At 33.6% G+C, this 17,936-nt stretch overlaps 4 protein-coding genes across 4 annotated transcripts; 2 read left to right on the top strand and 2 right to left on the bottom strand.

Moving 5' to 3' along the window:
* The first annotated feature begins 45 nt into the window (after positions 1-45).
* Positions 46-1,387, top strand: LOC103571893 (deaminated glutathione amidase). The gene is made up of 5 exons (XM_008550223.2): positions 46-188; positions 265-406; positions 482-844; positions 919-1,131; positions 1,215-1,387. Exons 1-5 carry the CDS (start codon positions 139-141, stop codon positions 1,371-1,373), a joined length of 927 nt encoding a protein of 308 aa, XP_008548445.1. The 5' UTR covers positions 46-138; the 3' UTR covers positions 1,374-1,387.
* On the bottom strand, positions 1,336-2,639 carry LOC103571892 (ER membrane protein complex subunit 3). Its single transcript, XM_008550220.2, has 3 exons — positions 2,407-2,639; positions 2,079-2,335; positions 1,336-1,810 (listed from the first exon to the last, which is right to left on the bottom strand). Exons 1-3 carry the CDS (start codon positions 2,553-2,555, stop codon positions 1,437-1,439), a joined length of 780 nt encoding a protein of 259 aa, XP_008548442.1. The 5' UTR covers positions 2,556-2,639; the 3' UTR covers positions 1,336-1,436.
* Positions 2,640-3,666: 1,027 nt separating this feature from the next.
* LOC103571895 (gem-associated protein 5) lies at positions 3,667-7,975 on the top strand. Its single transcript, XM_008550225.2, has 2 exons — positions 3,667-3,809; positions 3,904-7,975. Exon 2 carries the CDS (start codon positions 3,912-3,914, stop codon positions 7,881-7,883), a length of 3,972 nt encoding a protein of 1,323 aa, XP_008548447.1. The 5' UTR covers positions 3,667-3,809; positions 3,904-3,911; the 3' UTR covers positions 7,884-7,975.
* LOC103571894 (nucleoporin Nup37) lies at positions 7,883-9,434 on the bottom strand. Its single transcript, XM_008550224.2, has 5 exons — positions 9,308-9,434; positions 9,005-9,167; positions 8,735-8,929; positions 8,278-8,645; positions 7,883-8,208 (listed from the first exon to the last, which is right to left on the bottom strand). The coding sequence occupies exons 2-5, from the start codon at positions 9,152-9,154 to the stop codon at positions 7,959-7,961; spliced, it is 963 nt and encodes a 320-aa protein (XP_008548446.1). The 5' UTR covers positions 9,155-9,167; positions 9,308-9,434; the 3' UTR covers positions 7,883-7,958.
* Positions 9,435-17,936: the final 8,502 nt, after the last annotated feature.

Here is a 17,936-nt window from a genome sequence, read left to right as displayed (position 1 = left end):
ACCCGCGCGAGCGCGCCAGCTCTCGTCCTCTTTTTTTTTTTTTTTTTAAATGATATCAATTTGTGAAAAAATTAAATTATCAATTTTATCAGCTAGATATTTAAATACCAACTAAATCTTAATCAAGGACGTGACAAAATGAGCAAAGTATCATCAGTTGTACATTTGGTATCAAATAATTTATTCAAGTAAATTATTTACATTTTTAACCTGTCAATTTATTTAAAATTTTTAAAATAAGTTAAAAAAATATTAAAATTTTAGTAAAAGTACGACAAAAAGATTAATGTCAACGATGATGAATCCTTTGGTGGCTGTCTGTCAGATGACATCAACAGAAAATAAAAAAAAAAATTATTCAATCCTCGAGGATCTTGTAATTCAAGCTAAGCAACGTCAAGCTTGTGTAATAAAGCATATATTCATATAAATTTAATTGATTAAATATAAACTAGTAGTTAAATAAATATTAAAATTACAGATGGCATTTTTTCCAGAAGCTTGTGATTATTTAGCAGACAACAAGAAAGACATCGTAGCGATGAGCGAATCTCAAGACGGTCTGATGATGTCAAAATACAAAAACCTGGCAAAGCAGCACGACATCTGGTTGTCATTGGGCGGATTGCATGAAAAACGTCCTGATAGTTCTGAAAAAATATCAAACACCCACGTTGTCATAAATAATCAAGGATCAGTCGTTGCTTCATACAGAAAAATTCACTTATTTGACATGGAGAACAAAGAAACTGGTGTAAGATTAATGGAGTCCGATTATGTGGTTGCCGGAGACAAGATCGTCGATCCTGTTGACAGTCCAGCCGGCAAACTGGGTCTTAGTATCGTATCCTTTATGAACAATCCTTTTTAAACAATAGGTATCTTGCATATGTAATTTACTCCTTAATTATTTTAAAGTGCTATGACATGCGATTTCCGGAATTGTCATTAGCGTTACGCAATTCTGGAGCTCAAGTTCTGACATATCCATCAGCATTTACCTATCAAACTGGAGCTGGACACTGGGAAATAATATTGCGGTCACGTGCTATTGAAACCCAGTGCTATGTTATTGCTGCTGCTCAAACTGGTACTCACAATAAAAAACGCGTCAGTTGGGGTCATGCGATGGTAAATAATTAATTACAATGAAAGCATTAGTTAAATAACAAAAAAAAATGAATTGTTTATTATTAATAAATATAAATTTTTAGATTGTAGATCCCTGGGGTACAATAATAGCTCAATGTTCTGAAAAAACGGGAATTGCGATTGGTGAAATAGATTTAAAATTACTAAATAAAATACGTGACAATATGCCATGCAATAAACATCGACGCACTGATTTGTATCCATCAATAGATATCAAATAAATTGTTATTAATTACATGATTGTTAAATTTATTAATTAAATAAATATATGTATAATTAGTCTATCAATGATTTCTACTTTGGTGGTAAATATTATCGGTGGTGTCTCCTTTGGTCTGGCTGCCAGTCAGCTCCATGTCGACGCCATTCAACGCCCAATTGTGTTCGCAAATTTCTAAGGCTTCCCATTCAGACTTGAATGCCGCTTTTGGATCCGGTGGCATCGACATCGCAGCTCCTGAGACTTGATCTTGCAGAACTTTTGACGAGTCCGCTGCGTTATTTTCTCCCAGCACTAAAGTGTAGATTGAACGGAGTCCAAAGACATTGAGAAAGTACCAGGAGGCTGATGACACCCAGGCAGCATCTAGAGTGACAAGTTCTATTCCTCGTTGGAGCATGGGTTTGAATCTTAACGTCAATGGGAATGGCACTTTTGCTAAAATTTTATAAATATTTATTTAATTATATTCTTAATTACGATATTTAATTATAAATGTGAATGTAGCAGGCATTTGTTAATTTAAAAAATTAAAAAAAATGTAAATTAAATAAAATTTTAAAAAATACACTTTTATAGAATTTGAAAATCAGTATGTGCATTTTTTTTATTTTCATATTTTTAATTATTTAATTCATTTTTTTGTAATTTAAAATGTGTTTCGTATCTGCTATATTATTTAATCAGTATTTATTTATTGACTTACTGGTAACGAATCCAGAGAACATCCAGTTGATCCAACCACCAATAAGTACCATAGGCAGTACATTTGTAACGTTACCCTTCAACATGTCAGTCATCATACTTGGATCAGTCATTGGGTTTTGTGACACTGGTGCACGTTTTTGTGTTTTAAAATATCCAGTTTCTTCATTATTAAAAAAATGCCTACGAATTAAAAATGCAGACTTTGGAATGTATTGACCGTTCTCACGTAATAATCTTGATCTGATCATAACTTGACTGAAAAAAATAAATAAACAAAAAAAACCATTGATTATTTATTGGAGTATGAGTAATAATATGACACGTACCTATCTTGAACCTGATGAATTTCAACTTTTTTCTGTGATGCAAGTAAAATAGACACATAATGTCTTACTATGCCAACGAGAAATGTTATCACAACAATTGGCAAAAAGACCCACCCACGAATATTCGGGTCCAGCAGCAATTCAGCCATACCTACTTTTTATTTATTTAAATATTTAAATGCACTGACTATACTCTGTTGACTTTTACTTAAATTAGGTTATTTGTATTTTTATAATTTATTTACCCCCACTACTTTTATTGAAGTTTTAATAAATTGAGCATGAGGCGTTGGTGATAATTTCCAAGGCGGAAAAAATAATCCCAGTAAATTAAGCAATAAAGCGTTTGATTTTTTTAACATCAATTGTTTAATTTTAGTCTAAAAATTAATGCTACTGATTTTTTAAAACCCAACTTATCTATAAAATTTAAAAATATTTCCGAATGAACCCTAATTAATATAATTATTGATAAAAATAATTTTAAATAAAATAATTAAATTTCAATTTTTAAATTTCGCGCCAAGTTGGCGCCACTGCGCGTCGTATTCGACGTTCAAATTTTTGCTAGAGTGGGGGTGGGAGAATGAATCGCAAAATCGATTGCTTTCTATCAACTGGCGGTCCAATAGCGGCAGTAAGTATCATCTCAACAATGGCAGTAGTAGTTCGGATCCTTCTTGACATTTAAATTCAAGCAGTATTGCAGTTAATTCGCGGAATCATCCATAAAATTTATTGCTTATAGTTATTGTTTCGTTAAAATGTGGGTGTTTGTAAAATTTAAATTGTGTAAAGTATCTGTGGTGTTGTTAAATGTTGAGTGTTCAGTGCTAGAGTGAAGTGTTGCTGATGTTGATGCTGATAACTTCTAAGTTCCTGAGCTGAATCATCTGGCATCGTCTGGTGGGAAATAGCCGTTAAGTGACGTTTTTTAGCTGCAATACGCTTGGATCAATTTAAATCAAATCTCCAAGTGTATCGGACACCCTTCTGCATATTATTTTTCCGCCAAGGTTTGTTCAAACAGTCAAGTGTTTTTTTTTTTATTTTTCAAATATTTTTCTATTCTATTCTGCCGCCATTTTATTTTAACGTACGAATTTTAATTTGTCCCAATTTTTAATAATTTATTTTTAAAATATTTAAATTTCCCGCGCTATTAATAATAATAATTAATAAATTAATTACTTTTTTAAAATTAAAAGAAAACCAACCTCGTATTTAAATTTAAATAAAATGGAGTTGGCGCCATTTTTAAAAACCGCTCATTTAAATTTGAGGAGTAGGATTAACCTTAGGTATTAAACGTATTGACAACGACAATTACCTCATAATTAATAAATAAATAACAAGTTTACAACATAAATATATTATTTAAGAGTTTATTTTAAATAAAATATGTAAGTATTCAAATTAATATATTTTTTTTATAAAAAACAAAAAGCCGGTTAACCTCAAAGGTTTTTGTCAATAAATGACAATTATTTTTTTTAGCATAAAAAATGAATGAAGTGACACTGCCTCCATCCCCAAATTGGTATCTGACCACGATACTATCATGCGCGAGAGATGGTACAGTGGCTTGGGGGTCTAAGAACATGATAGTCGTATCCAAACCTCCAGGAGTTATCACCAAAGCTCGTGATTATTCAATAATAACTGACGCTCACACTGATCGAGTGAGTTCTGTATCATTTTGTCCGGACTATGGACCTGGGAAACGTCTCCTGTTGTCCGGAGGCGATGAAAATATCATTAGAATTTGGGACTTGGAGACTATGAGCGCAGTTCAGTCGCAGTCGTACCTGGACAGCAAGCAGAAAGTAGTAGGAGTTGATTGGTCAGTAATTGACCCAAATCATGTGATCTGTGTCAGCGCTGATGGTGTAATTTTGTCATGGAACACCAGTTTCAGCGCCTGTCAAACAATAACGCTTGGCAAAATGACAGCAACGTGCATCAGATGCTGTCCTCACAAGTCTAATATCGTTGCTGTCGGTACCAAAGCTGGACTTGTTTATATTGTAAATCTTCAGGGTTCCGGATCAATTATTTACAAGCTACGTGGTCATGACACTGAAATTACTAGCTTATCATGGTGTCCTTCAAAAATAAATATTTTTAATGACGGTGATGGTACATCTGAAGACTTGCTACTTGCTTCAGGAGCTAAAGATAAGTCTGTGTTCATCTGGCGCGCTGGTGGAGACGGCAGATACGAATCACAGTTTACTTTACCAAGTGCTCCTCAAGATTCAAATCAGCATCGGTCAAAACTCAGTGGTTCTGGTCATTTTACAGCTTTATGCTGGATAGAACCTAAATGTTTGCTTGCCAGTTCTTCATTCGGTGAACTTCTGGCCATGGATTTAGGATCAGGTAAAAAAACATGGAGACTAATCCACGGTCACCATGCTCGTGGAATTTTTTCAATAACCAGCGTTCCAAGTGCCGATGACCATAATGAAAATTGGAGGAAGAGTTCTCGACTAGTCTGGACAACTGCTCAAGATCGTCAGGTAGTTTGCAGTAGTATTAACGGTAATGAGTGTCATGTCGAGCACAGTGTACCTACCCAAGGTGGTTTTATTTACTGCATGGCTTCTTGCCCATTGGATACTTCGCTAATAGCATATGGATCAGGTGACATGGTTCTGCGACTCTGGAACCTCACGGAGCCACATGAAAATTCAGTCAATGTGACTTGTATGTGGCAGAAGATCATGGGAAGAGTTACTGCGATAGCTTGGCATCCAACTGAAGAAAATATTCTGGCTTTTGGTACCGCCGAAGGACGTGTTGGTGCATTTGACACCAATAACACCACCAAGTTACCCACTCTCTACCGCCAGCATCATCGACGTACTGTTTACTCTCTCGCTTGGGCCCCGCGACCGGGTTCCACTAAATACGGACTTTACTCCTGCGCGGACAATGAACTCGTTTGCTTCAATCCCGAGAAAGCCAACGAAGCGCCGCAGGTTGTCATTAAAAAAGATTGCACAGAGTTTGCTTGGAAACCAGACTTTGGGTGCGTGGCGATCGGGTTCGAGGACGGGTCCATCTTTTTCAAGGATCGAGAGCTAAAAGCTTGCGGAAAACCAATATTTTTATTGAAAAAAGCTGTGCAGTGCATCGCTTGGCATCCTGACAGTACTCTGACGGACTTGGAATTCTCTCCGATGAGAAATTACATGGCTGTTTCTACCAACACCAACAAAATTACGATCTTCGACATGACCATCATGATCGATAGCCCAAAAGGTAACGAAAATGGCGATACTGGAGACAAAGAAGTCAAAGACACGGTAACGCACAAAGTCGTGTGTACTCTCAGCGGTCATGCAGATCGCGTGATCAGTCTTGGGTGGAATCCTCACATCAGCGGACAACTTGTCAGCGGAAGTTATGACTCGACTGCTCAGGTTTGGAATATTGAGACCCAGGCGCTGATCGCCACCTACACCGGCCATCGTGGCCCAGTATATTCATGCATGTGGAGTCCAGTTAACTCTGATTTAATCATCACTGGTTCTGTTGACTTCAGTTTGCGTATTTGGAGAATTTCTGATCAGCAGGTAGTGATGCCTGTAATGACTGAAGTAAAAAAGAACAAGAGTAAGAATAAAAAATCAAAGAACTCAAAGACAGGAGTAAGCAAACCTATGGAATGCGAAGCCAGTATTGCTAGTGCTACTGTTGAATCTTCTGAAAGTCTTACATCAGAATTGGGTCAGCTGTCTATTAAATCAGAGACAAAAGTAACAAGAGATAAAAAAACTAAAAAGACTTTCTTACCAGTTTATCGTAAGATGATGAATAATAAAGACATTGCTTTGCAAAATTGTTTGAAAATCGCACAAAAAATGAAAACTCAGAGCGCTGAATCGTCAGATAATACTGACGGTGACAATGACGCAGATGATTTACTTTCAATATTTGGTGATGAAAAAGAGATGATGTCTGTAATTAAAAATGAACTGACGACATTCACTTCTCAGGGCCAGCACACAATGGCAACGGAACTAAGCCTATGGACTGGCGATCTGCGGGACCAATTACAAAACGCCGCAAAAGAAAGACGGCTGAATGATTTTATGGTATCATTGTCCCCAATGCTGTCCATGAAAACCTGGAAAGAAATGTGTGAAGCTTACGCAACTCAGCTGGTACTTGAATCAAACATAACCAAAGCAGTTGCTTATTTTTTAATAATCCACAAGATTTATCAAGCTATCGAAGTCTTTATGGAAGCAAAAATGTATCGGGAGGCGTACACTCTAGCTCGCTGTAAGCTGGACTCAAAAGACCAGATGTTGACTAAAATACTCGAGGTCTGGGAAAGTCATGCTGCCAAAGCTGGACTGTACGAAGACGCAGCACAATGCTCACTTCTTCTGGGAGATTGTATAAGAGCCGCTAAATTCATCGCACGAAGGCCTGATGTTGTTAATCTAAAGACTGCAGCTGAGCTCGCGATTATTGCTGGTGACAGTGAGCTAGCAGAATCACTAGCTGACCAAGCTATCATTCAGTCTCTGCTCCAGTCTAATTACCCATTGGCCAGGAATTTGATTGAACAATTCCCAGCAATACGGTATCGTTTGATTCATCTAGTAGCTTTAGAGGAAGTGAACAAAGTCCGTGGTATTGATGATGCCTTCGTATGCTCATGGATCGAAGGTAAGACATCTTGTGACTTGATCAGCACATTGCAGAAAAGTTATCAGCATTTAGAACCTCTTGAAGCTTATGGTAAACTTGTAAATGTAACTTATCCCGTTTCTCAAGACGAGTCAAGTCTCTGGTTATCAGTAAGCCATAACATGGCTTTGGCAGCCAGCAACGATGACCAGCAAATTTATCACATCGTAGCCGCTCTTGGCATTATTTCACAGTACGAAATAATGAAACCTAAAAGTGAGCCACGCATCAGCTACTTACTAAGTCTACTAGCTGTTTTGAAACCTTTTATTGCAAGTTTCGATGATGAAAAACCAATCTACAAAAGCTACCGCGCTTATCTGTGTCTCGCTCTCAGCAGCTGGCTAGTTGACAAACTCAACGGATCTCCAGAGTCTACTGGTAATCTAGATGTAAAAAATATCGTAGATATAATCAAGAAGACTCTACCAGACGGTCTAGATCCCGCAGCAGTCAAATACTGGACAGTGACATCCGAAATAACCAAACTCGAAGCTTCGCTTGCTACCACAATTAGCAACTCATCGAAAGACAATCAAGAAGCTGATGACAGTGAACCCACCAAAGTAAATGGTGATTCTCATTCAAGTCTAAGGGAGCGACTGAATAAAGTCAGATCAGAAAAAAAGAAATTCATCGATGATCGTAATTGTGTACCTAGTCCCATTGTTATCTACAGTAAAGTCACTGAATTATCAAGTCTTATAAATGATGAAGAATCGGAATTCAAAAATATTATCACAGGATTATGGACTAAAGCTGTATCATAATTAAATAATTTATTTTTATATTTTTTTATAATTTTTTTTATTAAAGTATGAATTGTATTTAATAAAAAAATATAATCATGAGCTAACACGCCAGAATAATAATTCTCTGTCACTACCAGCACATACGTATGGTAACTTGTAGTGCCAATTAAGACCACCAATGAGTTTTAATTTACCACTCAGTACAACATGTTTTGTTTTTAAATTAATAACTTTAAGTATATTGTCCGGTCGGCCGATACCTGCCACCAGATTCTCATTGCCCCGTGAAAATTTAATTACCAAACTACCCTCTGTATGAAGCGTGCGGCTAAAAACTGGTCGGCTGAAAGTACATAAATAAATTATTACAACTGTAATAAATCGTCTAGGAGTCAAGGTGTTTAATAGTTACCTAGGTCGAGAGACATCCCAGACAAGTAATTCGCCAGCGGAAACGCAAGCGACTTTCAAGGGATTGAGACTCCAGTCGGCAGACATGAGTGGAACGACACCGGCGTCCATGGACATTATGGCTTTTTGACTCCTTACATTATACAGACGTATCAGTCCATTTTTTTCAGCAACCAACAGCTTGCCGGACTCTTCAATGTGCCAGCAAACGCTCATCCCAGGGGATTTTAAGTAGAAGGTTGCTACTAATTTTGGAGTTTCTTTTACTGCCCATAGTTTACACGTGTGATCATCTGATACTGATGCCAACAGTTCACCTTCTGATTCGTATGCTATTGCATTGATATAATCTTTGTGCCCTTCTAGAACCTAAAACCCGATTTAAAATTAATCTTTCATGATACCAGCATCGAAACTTCAAGTTTCAGTTCAAGTGTGGGTGAATATAAAATATTTACCTCGAAAATGTCTTTCTCATTCAAATCACTGTTGAACAATCTTATTTTGAAGTCAGAACCGGCAACTCCAAATGATAATACTTTAGGTACGACACTTAATGACGTTTCTGGACTCCATGCTAGCGAATGAATCCTACTTTCATGATGGAATGTACGTAGTGGAGAAAAAATAACTTCTTCTACATCATCATTGTCCTATGATCAATAGTTGAGATTAAAACGAGTACGAAAAATTTATTATCGGCTGAATAATTGTGCAGATAAATTTACCGGAAATTTAATACTTCCTACTGACACTTCCTCGTCGAAAGCGATACAAATTAAATTTTGTGACCATTCAAAAGGTGAAAATTCAACTGCATGTACTTGTTCAGCGAAATTTAATTTATAAGTCGGTGGACATGCTAATACTTCATCCATTTTTTTGATAGTGCTAAAAAAAAAAAATTAATTAATTTAAATTTACATGAAAGCAAACAAATATAATAGGTTATATAACCAAAAATAAATTTTCGAACATTTAAAATTATGATTGACTTAATTTTTTATTTAAATTATCATGATAATATTTACCTTGTACAGAATTACAATTATGCGGTTGATAAAAAATTTTGACAGTTATTTTGAGTAAATAATTAAAGTATTAAAATCAGTCGTGGTAAATAGTTTTTGTTTACATCATGTGCGGTGAGCTCTTTGGTGGGAAACTTGTTATTTCTACTGCGCATGTGCTTCCACAATAATGCGCACGCGCTAAAATTTAAAATCAAAGAATGTACTTATAAGTTATGCACTAATTAAATGTGTTAAATTATTTTTTGCATTTGTAAATCCCAAAATTAATTTACCAAAATATCATTTAATGTTTTCCTACTTACGGAAATCAAATAAATAAATTATTTATCATAAATTTTTTTTTAATAAAATCATCGCAAAATTAACAGTGGAAATTAAAATTTTATTCAAACGATCGATTAAATAATTAAATTTAATGTAATAAAGTATAAATATTAATTTGCCATACGGAATAAATGAATAATTTATTAACATTCCGTTAGTATGATTGAATTATTCGTATAAAGATTATAGAATAATTTAAACGGATTTGTACGATATAATTTGACAAAATAATTGAATATATTGTATAATTATATACATTAATATTATTTATTAATTAGTAAATAAATTTGCGGGTAGAGAAATCCGTTCCCACTTTAATCTGCAATATGAATGATAAAACCACAAACGTGATAGCGATTGCCACGACGAGGCGACTAATGCCTCCCTATCGTTTATATTATTCCGCATACTGTGTTCCTGTATTGGGTAATAATTATTACATGCTTAAATTTTCAACCTCAATGCTTTACATCCAACCATTTTCCCCATACAAATTCAAAGGCTATCAGCCCATGTGACGTTTAAAGTAATTAATCATTTATATTTTTCTATTATCGTTAAATTTCATGAATGCTTTTGATCAAGTCATCGTTTAATACGAACATATATTGTAATAATTGTAATAATTATTTTCGATTTAATTCAATTGAAGTCTACGTTAATTAATACTCAACAATGCGACCGTTTGTTGTTGTATTTATTGAAAATTATTCCGTTATTTAGTAAATTTTTATTGTTTTTAATTATTATTCTAATTTTTTCTGTAAAATTAGATTAAGTTCTAGGTATAAAATTTTCATGAAATAATTTTTTTGTTTTGTGCAAAGCTAATTTCTTTTTATTCCACTTGATTTTATCGATTTATAAAACAAAAATAGACATAGTCGTTAAAAGTAATTGCACAATTATTATCTATTTTTAGTAAATACCAAATAACGGGTATAATTTATGAAATAACTGTTTTTAGTTTAAAAAAAGACAATAAAAAATAATAAGACAGTTTGGAGGTAGGATATCCAGACGGTTAAAATAAAATTAGTATTTGTCTGAGTGTTACATTTGATTAGATAAAAAAAATAATTAAAATATATAAACATGAATATTATGAAAGCAACCGCGACCCTAAATCCCACCGCGACCCCGAGAATCACTTGCACATTTTAGTTCTCTCAGTTTTTCTCATCTCAACCTCCAGGCATATAATCAAATTTTCTTCTCTAAACGCCTAGTGTTGCTCTCGTCTCCAGTCTCTGGATTTTATATTCTGAAAATACTGTTTTCAGTCTCTCGCATTTCCTGCAGCACAAGCAAAAAATAAAAACGAATTATTTATTTTACACAAGCAAAAATAAAAAATTAAAAAAAACCTGAAAATTATCAGTGAATTTTTTTATTCAGCAAAAAAATGAAAAAAAATTCTTATCAATTTCCGTTATAAAAAATTAATAGTATTAAAAAGAAGGATAATTACCTCTGAATACTTAATCGGACTACTCAGCATTAATGAAATAATTAAATCGATAGTAAAACTATTCTATTTTTATCCCTTCAGCAGACTAATAATGACAGCTATAATAATGATAATAATAATAATAATAATAATAATAATCGGTTAAGTGACAATAGAATTAAAGTAGTTGATTTATTAATAAATTAACTCGTCAATATTACAGTAGATATAGTAGTAGAATTTAGTATAACGGGCTCTACAATTACAATTACAGTGGAATATCTAGCTAAAGGAGTGTGTACAATCAGTAAAATATAGGTCAATGTTCAACATGATCTGGACGAGGCTCAGCGTCATATATCTGAACACAGTTATCAGTAAATTGCCTAAGACATCAATACCTCGTTAGTGATCTCTATGAAATAAATGACAACAAAAAGAAAATAAAAGTACAATAATTCGGTATTATATATAAATAAAATGACAGTTGGTAAAATTTATTCCTGAGTTTGCAGAAAAAATAAAGTTACATCAGGGAATTGGTTATTTTTGGTATCTTATAGGACGCGTAGTATCATCAGAAAATAGTCCGAGGAAATTTATCAAGGACACGTCTCGTCATGTGGCAAGACGGCCCGAGCAGAACTTATATTCGCGGATTGAGTTGCGGTAGAAATAATTCGATATTTCCCAAGGCAACGCGCGCCCGGTAACGTGATACGAATTGTGATGCTCGATTTCAAGTTTCGATTTACGGCTCGTGCTTGGTTTACTAAATCGCGTTCCTCATTAAAGGGACGAATGAGAGTAGAGAGATGAGAAAGCTGCTGGTACTGCTTTTGCTTTTGCTTATTATTATTATGATTATACTCTTGATATTACTGGTACTAATCCTGGTACTAATATGGTGTTGCTGATGGTACGTCAAATGTGTTGATGCTAATTTTGAAGCCGTTCGTGTTTTCCGTATAACTATCGTGCCTTCATTGTTCCATATGTACTTCTCCCAGCGATATTGTTTTAGTAATTAATTTTAATACAGGTTTTGATATTCAAAGTTTTAAAAAAAAAACAAAAAATATAAGTTGTATAAGAGCACTGATTAATGGATTAAATAACGGATCATTTTTCAACCTCCTGTTTATCAATAATATTAATAATAGATTGGGCTGCTAGCAAACAAGATCTATCGTCTCTTATAAATACCAAGCAACTTTAATTTTTTGTTTTGGTTTTTTCAGAGCTCATCGTAAACCGATGCAATCTCCAATCTAACTGATAAAAAGATAAAACTACCGGTTGGTTGGTTGGTTGGTATACAGTATAAACGCAAGTGCCGTTAAGCGAAAAAGAGAGAAAGAGGGAGAGAGAGTGTAAGGGTGGGGGTGAAAGAGACCGAACAGGATTACCCAGGTCCCAGTGAGCCGCGTCTTTCAATTTATTCCAACCGCGTTATTTTATTCCCGGAAGAGGATTTTCATCTTCCGATTTCTGTGAAAATTGTTAATTATCTTCAATTGAACTTTATGTAAAAAATGTCTCTCCAAGTGTACGAGCAACTGCGAGCCATGAAAAATGTAATTAAACCTTGGAATATTTTGTGTATAAACCAAATGGAAAAAATACTCAGCAACACTTTTATTGAATAGCTTTTTTTAATTTTTATTCTTTTAAAAAATACGAAAATATAAATATTAATTTACTAGACATACTAATTCTGAATTAATCGATGACAATGAAATATCTCGTTAAATTATAAATTTGACATTAAAAGGTTTCATATGAACACAAGTCGTGTGACAACACCTGGCAAATAGTTGGCAGTTGCATTCACAGACTGCTGCCTTCACAAGCACTATTATATTATTATTATTATTATTATTATTATATAACTATACAATAACTAGTATGTCCGAGGACGAGTGTATAGGGTTGGAATTTTGCCAAACTGAGTTTCACTATTATACGAGGATTAGTGCGCGTACAGTGTACACTATGTAATTACTACTAGGGTATAGTCTTCTCTTCTCCTCTTCTCTTCTCTCGAGTTTATTACAGGGATCCTCCTGTAGTACTCTCTTTATCGTCTGACTCCAAGTACAGAGTACCTTTTCACGTGGACATTCGTGTGTCCGGTTAACCATCGTAAACTTAACCAAAATGAGAACAAGCCTCTCTTATATACTGACTAAGTCTGACAGAAGAAACTCATTCAAGGTTATATAGAGTTTACTTTATTTTAATATTTTTCAGCGGTAAAACCACTGGATTAAAATCCTTTTAATATCCCCAGGAATTCGGTGTATGTATGGATGTATGGCTTAAGTCAAATTTCAACGGGAAATTAAAATTATTTTTTATTTATACTTGGAAGTATAATTGTATCATTACTATTATACGGTTAGTTTTTTAAAATTTATTTAAATAAATGTTTGAAAGTGCATATAAAATTAAAATCAATCAAGTGGTAGTGTTGCAACTATACGCTCGGTTTACTAGCAATGTATTTCAATTAAAAATATATATTCAAGCATTGTAGGTGCTTTTGTATGAGTATAAAAGTATACAATCAAGTATCGGGTAGGTTGGTTGTATAAAATCTATTTACGATCATCGTGATTGCAAATAAAGCACCTGGATTTAACGTCAGTTGTTTTAATTACATGGAAAATAATATACTGGTATCACTATGTTTATTTATTTATTTATTTTATTTTATATACATATATTAAAATGGAATAGGAAAATACATTTTACGTGTGTTTGCATTTTTATGAAAGATAGCCTATAATTTTGTTTTTGTTGGGAATAACTCAGCACAGTATGAACATTTTTTGTTCATTATGATGTCCTCTAGTAGGAAAAGCCATAAAAAGTCCTGAGAATAATTTATTTTTTGACTTAGGACACCGGGACATTGAATGTAAAATTTTGAGTCCATGAAGCTGAGGTTTCCTTTTTGAAAGTTTTAAATTTTTATAGCGGAAATAAAAAAAAACCATAATATATATCATTACCAAAGCTTCAGTAATTGCCGATATAAAGAATATTATTTTTATTCATTCATACATGAATATAAGCCAGGAGTTTATAACAAGCGTAGCATACTAACACTTAGCAATTGTCCATCCGGAAAGAGACATCAAGCGCAAATAATGGTAACCGCGCACATCCCGACCGGACGGATCTATTTTCACTACTACTATATTAGCCTTCCACGCGAGACCACAAACGATCTATGCATATCACACGTGGCACATTAAATTACATATGTATTTTCCAACAAGTTACAAATTTGTGTTAATAGAGAATAGCAATTTCGTAAAATATTGAGCCAAGGAATAAATATGACAATATTAAATGATTATCAAATAGCGAGAAAGAAAAGCAGTGATGGTTGTCGGTGGCAATTAATGTATGAGCATGTTTAATTAATTTATCCCTCAATTACATCGTGAGCTATTTCCTTTAGCTCCCAAGAGTGTGTGACCTATTCCCTCTCGAACATTTGAAACATTGATCATCAGTGTAATCCCTCCCTGACCATGTCTGCCCAGCAAAAGCTCATACCGTTTCGCTGCCGATTGGCCAACTCAACAGCAAGCTCTTTCTCGGTACATTTCTTTTTTTTTCTTCTTCTCTTTACTCAGTTGCTTAACTGGGATGCATTTGATGTGCTCTACCGTCTGGTTGAGGTAAAATTTAAACTCCATCACGGAGAGTACTTGATGTCTTGGTTGATCTTTGTTTGTTGGGTGTGATGAACCGTGATGCACTTCTCGGTCAGATACAGATGCAACTTGAAGAACAACAACCGCTTTATTCACTATCCCCACTAAACACACAAAAGACTATTGTATTTAATTCTGTTCTGACGTATCAAAGCTTGATTTGGACTTAATTCAATGCTTCAAGTCTCATTCATCCAGTTGAGTTCATTTAAAAAGATGAAACGTTATTAGTTGTTGTTATTATTATTATTGCTTTTACTGCTTCAACTCTTTTCATAATTTTTACGCACAGAACAATATTTATTTATTCAAATTTAAAATACATATATTTAAATGAATATGTTTGTTGCAGTTGATTATGGGTTATTCTTACGAGTGATATGTTCTCAAAATAATAATGATATTGGTATATATATATATATAATTTGATGCATGTATCTATAAAGTATATGAGGCTGCTGGTGATATGGATTCAAACGAGGTTACTTGTTATGCATGATGTATCACGGTGGTGAGCTTTCGTTATACGTGTCTTCGTTATCTTGTCGTTCATGTATTCCCCTTTACGGGGATGTCGTATCCTCATCATCATCGGCGTCGTCGTTGTCGTTGTCGTCATCGTTGTCGTCGGCGTCGACTCTCAGTCGAGATAGTTATGTCGTATATTACCCCAACTTTCGGAGGACAGTATATGACTTGTTGTTTCGTCCTTTCTGTGTCGGCGATACGACGGACTCATACTAATCAGCTTTGAGTTTAGATTTTCTTGATAATTAAATTTTTTCATAATTCATTCTCGGAATATTTTTTGCAATCTATAGTATTATTAGTGGGCTTTAATATTTATTTATTTCAGAATAATGTAATAATCGTTATTCTTGAGTTAGTTTCCTGAGATTCTCATGAGATTATGTGTGTATACATTTGGATAGTTAAACTCGTATTAATTTGACATAAAGTAACTTTTCAATGAAATTCGATGTGATGAGTTGCAAACGTACATTTAACGGTACAGTCACACATTTGCTTAGTTTATATATGTATACTGACAAAACCAGTATCCAAAGCTTCCAGTAGAGTGCAAGAGTACAGTAGTAGCAACCTGTCAGTCTGTCTAAGTAGTAACTTTCAATGTACATATAACAAAAGTTCTAGAAACTTATAAGATGTCACAAAAGTTCCGAAGATAATGCAAGTAGACGCGTAGTCTCACTCGTTCACTCTCTTTCTCTCTCACACCCCAAAACGATGGTTAGTTCTTGTAAGCACAGTTTGTGTAAGCGTGCCTATTATGCCTACGGGTCATACCGAACTTTAACAATTTAAAGATTTTTACCCAACAACTGCGCACGTTAATAATCATCTGATTTTCGTAGTGTTTATTGAATTAACTTCATTATTAATCATAGTCATTATTCATTACTTGGTAAAAAATTTTTAAAAAATACTATACCCAAATTTCGATGTGTTTTCACTGTTTTCGGGCAACTTTTGAACTTTTGCAATCAAATTCTATGGCTTTAACGTAATTTCGGTGAAATTTGAGCCACTATGAATAAAATTGTATTGTTTGCGCGTAATTTCAGCCCGATTGAGTTTTTTCGGTCAAATATTTTTACCCGGGTACTGGCAATTAATAAAAATATGTTTTATTAAAAGTTTTTATTTGAACGTTGATTAACATAAAATATTTATTAGGACTTTTATTAAATCAATTATGCATAATAAACAAAAAATAAAAAGTTCAAGCTTCACTTGAACTTTGTGATTAAACTTTATCATAATTTTATATAAACAGATTTAGCTTGGCTTCGTCGTGTTCTTTCTTCATTTATGTATTTGTAAGTTGGGTCTAGAAACTGTAGAGACGAGAGAAGAAACTACTCTCCGTTCATCCTTGTCATTTTCTTTTTATTTTTATTTTATTTTATTTTTTTTCTCGAGTTTCCTAGATGATTAAATAACTTCGTGGACTCTTCTAAAAGCTCTACTTTTCCATATTTACGTCATAGTCGATGGCCGGCCAGTCTTGTGTACACCTTAAACGTCGATAATTAATTTCGAAACTTTTTTATATTCTTGCTACCAAAATAAAAAAAAATTTTCATTTACTATGAAATAATCATTATCATCGACAAAACAATAATAATACAAATATTTATGTTATTTTATTTTTTATCTCTCAGTTAATTAACTTTTGACAAATTAATTTAATATCGTGTACAGAAAGTTAATCATAATTGACGTATTTCCTTTTTTACTGAGCTAAAAAAAAAAAAAAAAAGAAAAAAAAAACCATCCATTCAACATATCGATTCAAATAAAATAAAATGAATTAAAAAAAAAAATACAGGTTTGTTTAGTAGAGTAATAACAATTCTAAAAATATAAAATCTCATATATTCGTTATATTAAAAATAAAATAATGTTTTTTAACGTATGACAAACTAAAATAAAGGCGTACTTTTGTATCAATATTTTCAATATATATTTACCGCGAAATTAATTGTTAAAATAATTGAATGTTGCAATGAAAAATATGAGAAATATTGTGGTATAAAGTAAAATCTATACAGTATTATATAGAAGAGAAACGTGTTGCGGTATAGGAGCACCAGAGTTGGGTTAAAAAAGCACCAGCACAGCAGGAGAACAGCTCAGCCTGTGCAGTCATCATCCTCGTCCTTGCTAGTCGCAATGGTACCTCATTCTATTTATATATATATATATATATATATATATATATATATATATGTGAATATCCAGAGAACCTGGGTTAAAGCGCAGACTCAAGCTTACCGGCGTCAGTATTTCTCGGCAGTTACTTTTCGCGACTCGACGAGCGTGTTCCGTGAGCCAGTAACACCCGTATGAGCTTATTCAGGACAACAGTTGCTTTTAAATAATAACAAATAATTCCATACAATTATCTGCGCTATTTAATATTTTAAATTACTCTGGATTATTCAATTTATTATTTATTAAATTTTATCGCGTAATATTTTCCCGCCAATTCCAAACTACAGTGGACATTTTATGCGCAGGTTTTTTTACAGGATGTATTAAATATTATTGTCATAGTTATTATTATTACAATTATATTTGTGAATTATTGGGAGCT

Source organism: Microplitis demolitor, chromosome 10 (assembly GCF_026212275.2).
Source record: "Microplitis demolitor isolate Queensland-Clemson2020A chromosome 10, iyMicDemo2.1a, whole genome shotgun sequence".
NCBI lineage: Eukaryota > Metazoa > Arthropoda > Insecta > Hymenoptera > Braconidae > Microplitis > Microplitis demolitor.
Note: the sequence above shows the minus strand (reverse complement) of the source record. Positions and strands in the feature narration are given on the sequence as shown.

Bases quoted from the DNA above. Each gene is read 5' to 3' on its own strand.
- LOC103571894 (XM_008550224.2), bottom strand. From the start codon at position 9,154: ATGGATGAAGTATTAGCATGTCCACCGACTTATAAATTAAATTTCGCT. The intron at 8,646-8,734 runs GTAAATATTTTA...ATCGGGTTTTAG, and splicing joins ATGAGAAAGACATTTTCGAG to GTTCTAGAAGGGCACAAAGA. The intron at 8,209-8,277 runs GTAACTATTAAA...ATGTACTTTCAG, and splicing joins TGGGATGTCTCTCGACCTAG to CCGACCAGTTTTTAGCCGCA.
- LOC103571892 (XM_008550220.2), bottom strand. From the start codon at position 2,555: ATGGCTGAATTGCTGCTGGACCCGAATATTCGTGGGTGGGTCTTTTTG. The intron at 2,336-2,406 runs GTACGTGTCATA...TATTTTTTTCAG, and splicing joins ATTCATCAGGTTCAAGATAG to TCAAGTTATGATCAGATCAA. The intron at 1,811-2,078 runs GTAAGTCAATAA...ATAAAATTTTAG, and splicing joins GTTCTCTGGATTCGTTACCA to CAAAAGTGCCATTCCCATTG.
- LOC103571893 (XM_008550223.2), top strand. From the start codon at position 139: ATGAGCAAAGTATCATCAGTTGTACATTTGGTATCAAATAATTTATTC. The intron at 407-481 runs GTAATAAAGCAT...TTAAAATTACAG, and splicing joins CTAAGCAACGTCAAGCTTGT to ATGGCATTTTTTCCAGAAGC. The intron at 1,132-1,214 runs GTAAATAATTAA...ATAAATTTTTAG, and splicing joins TCAGTTGGGGTCATGCGATG to ATTGTAGATCCCTGGGGTAC.
- LOC103571895 (XM_008550225.2), top strand. From the start codon at position 3,912: ATGAATGAAGTGACACTGCCTCCATCCCCAAATTGGTATCTGACCACG.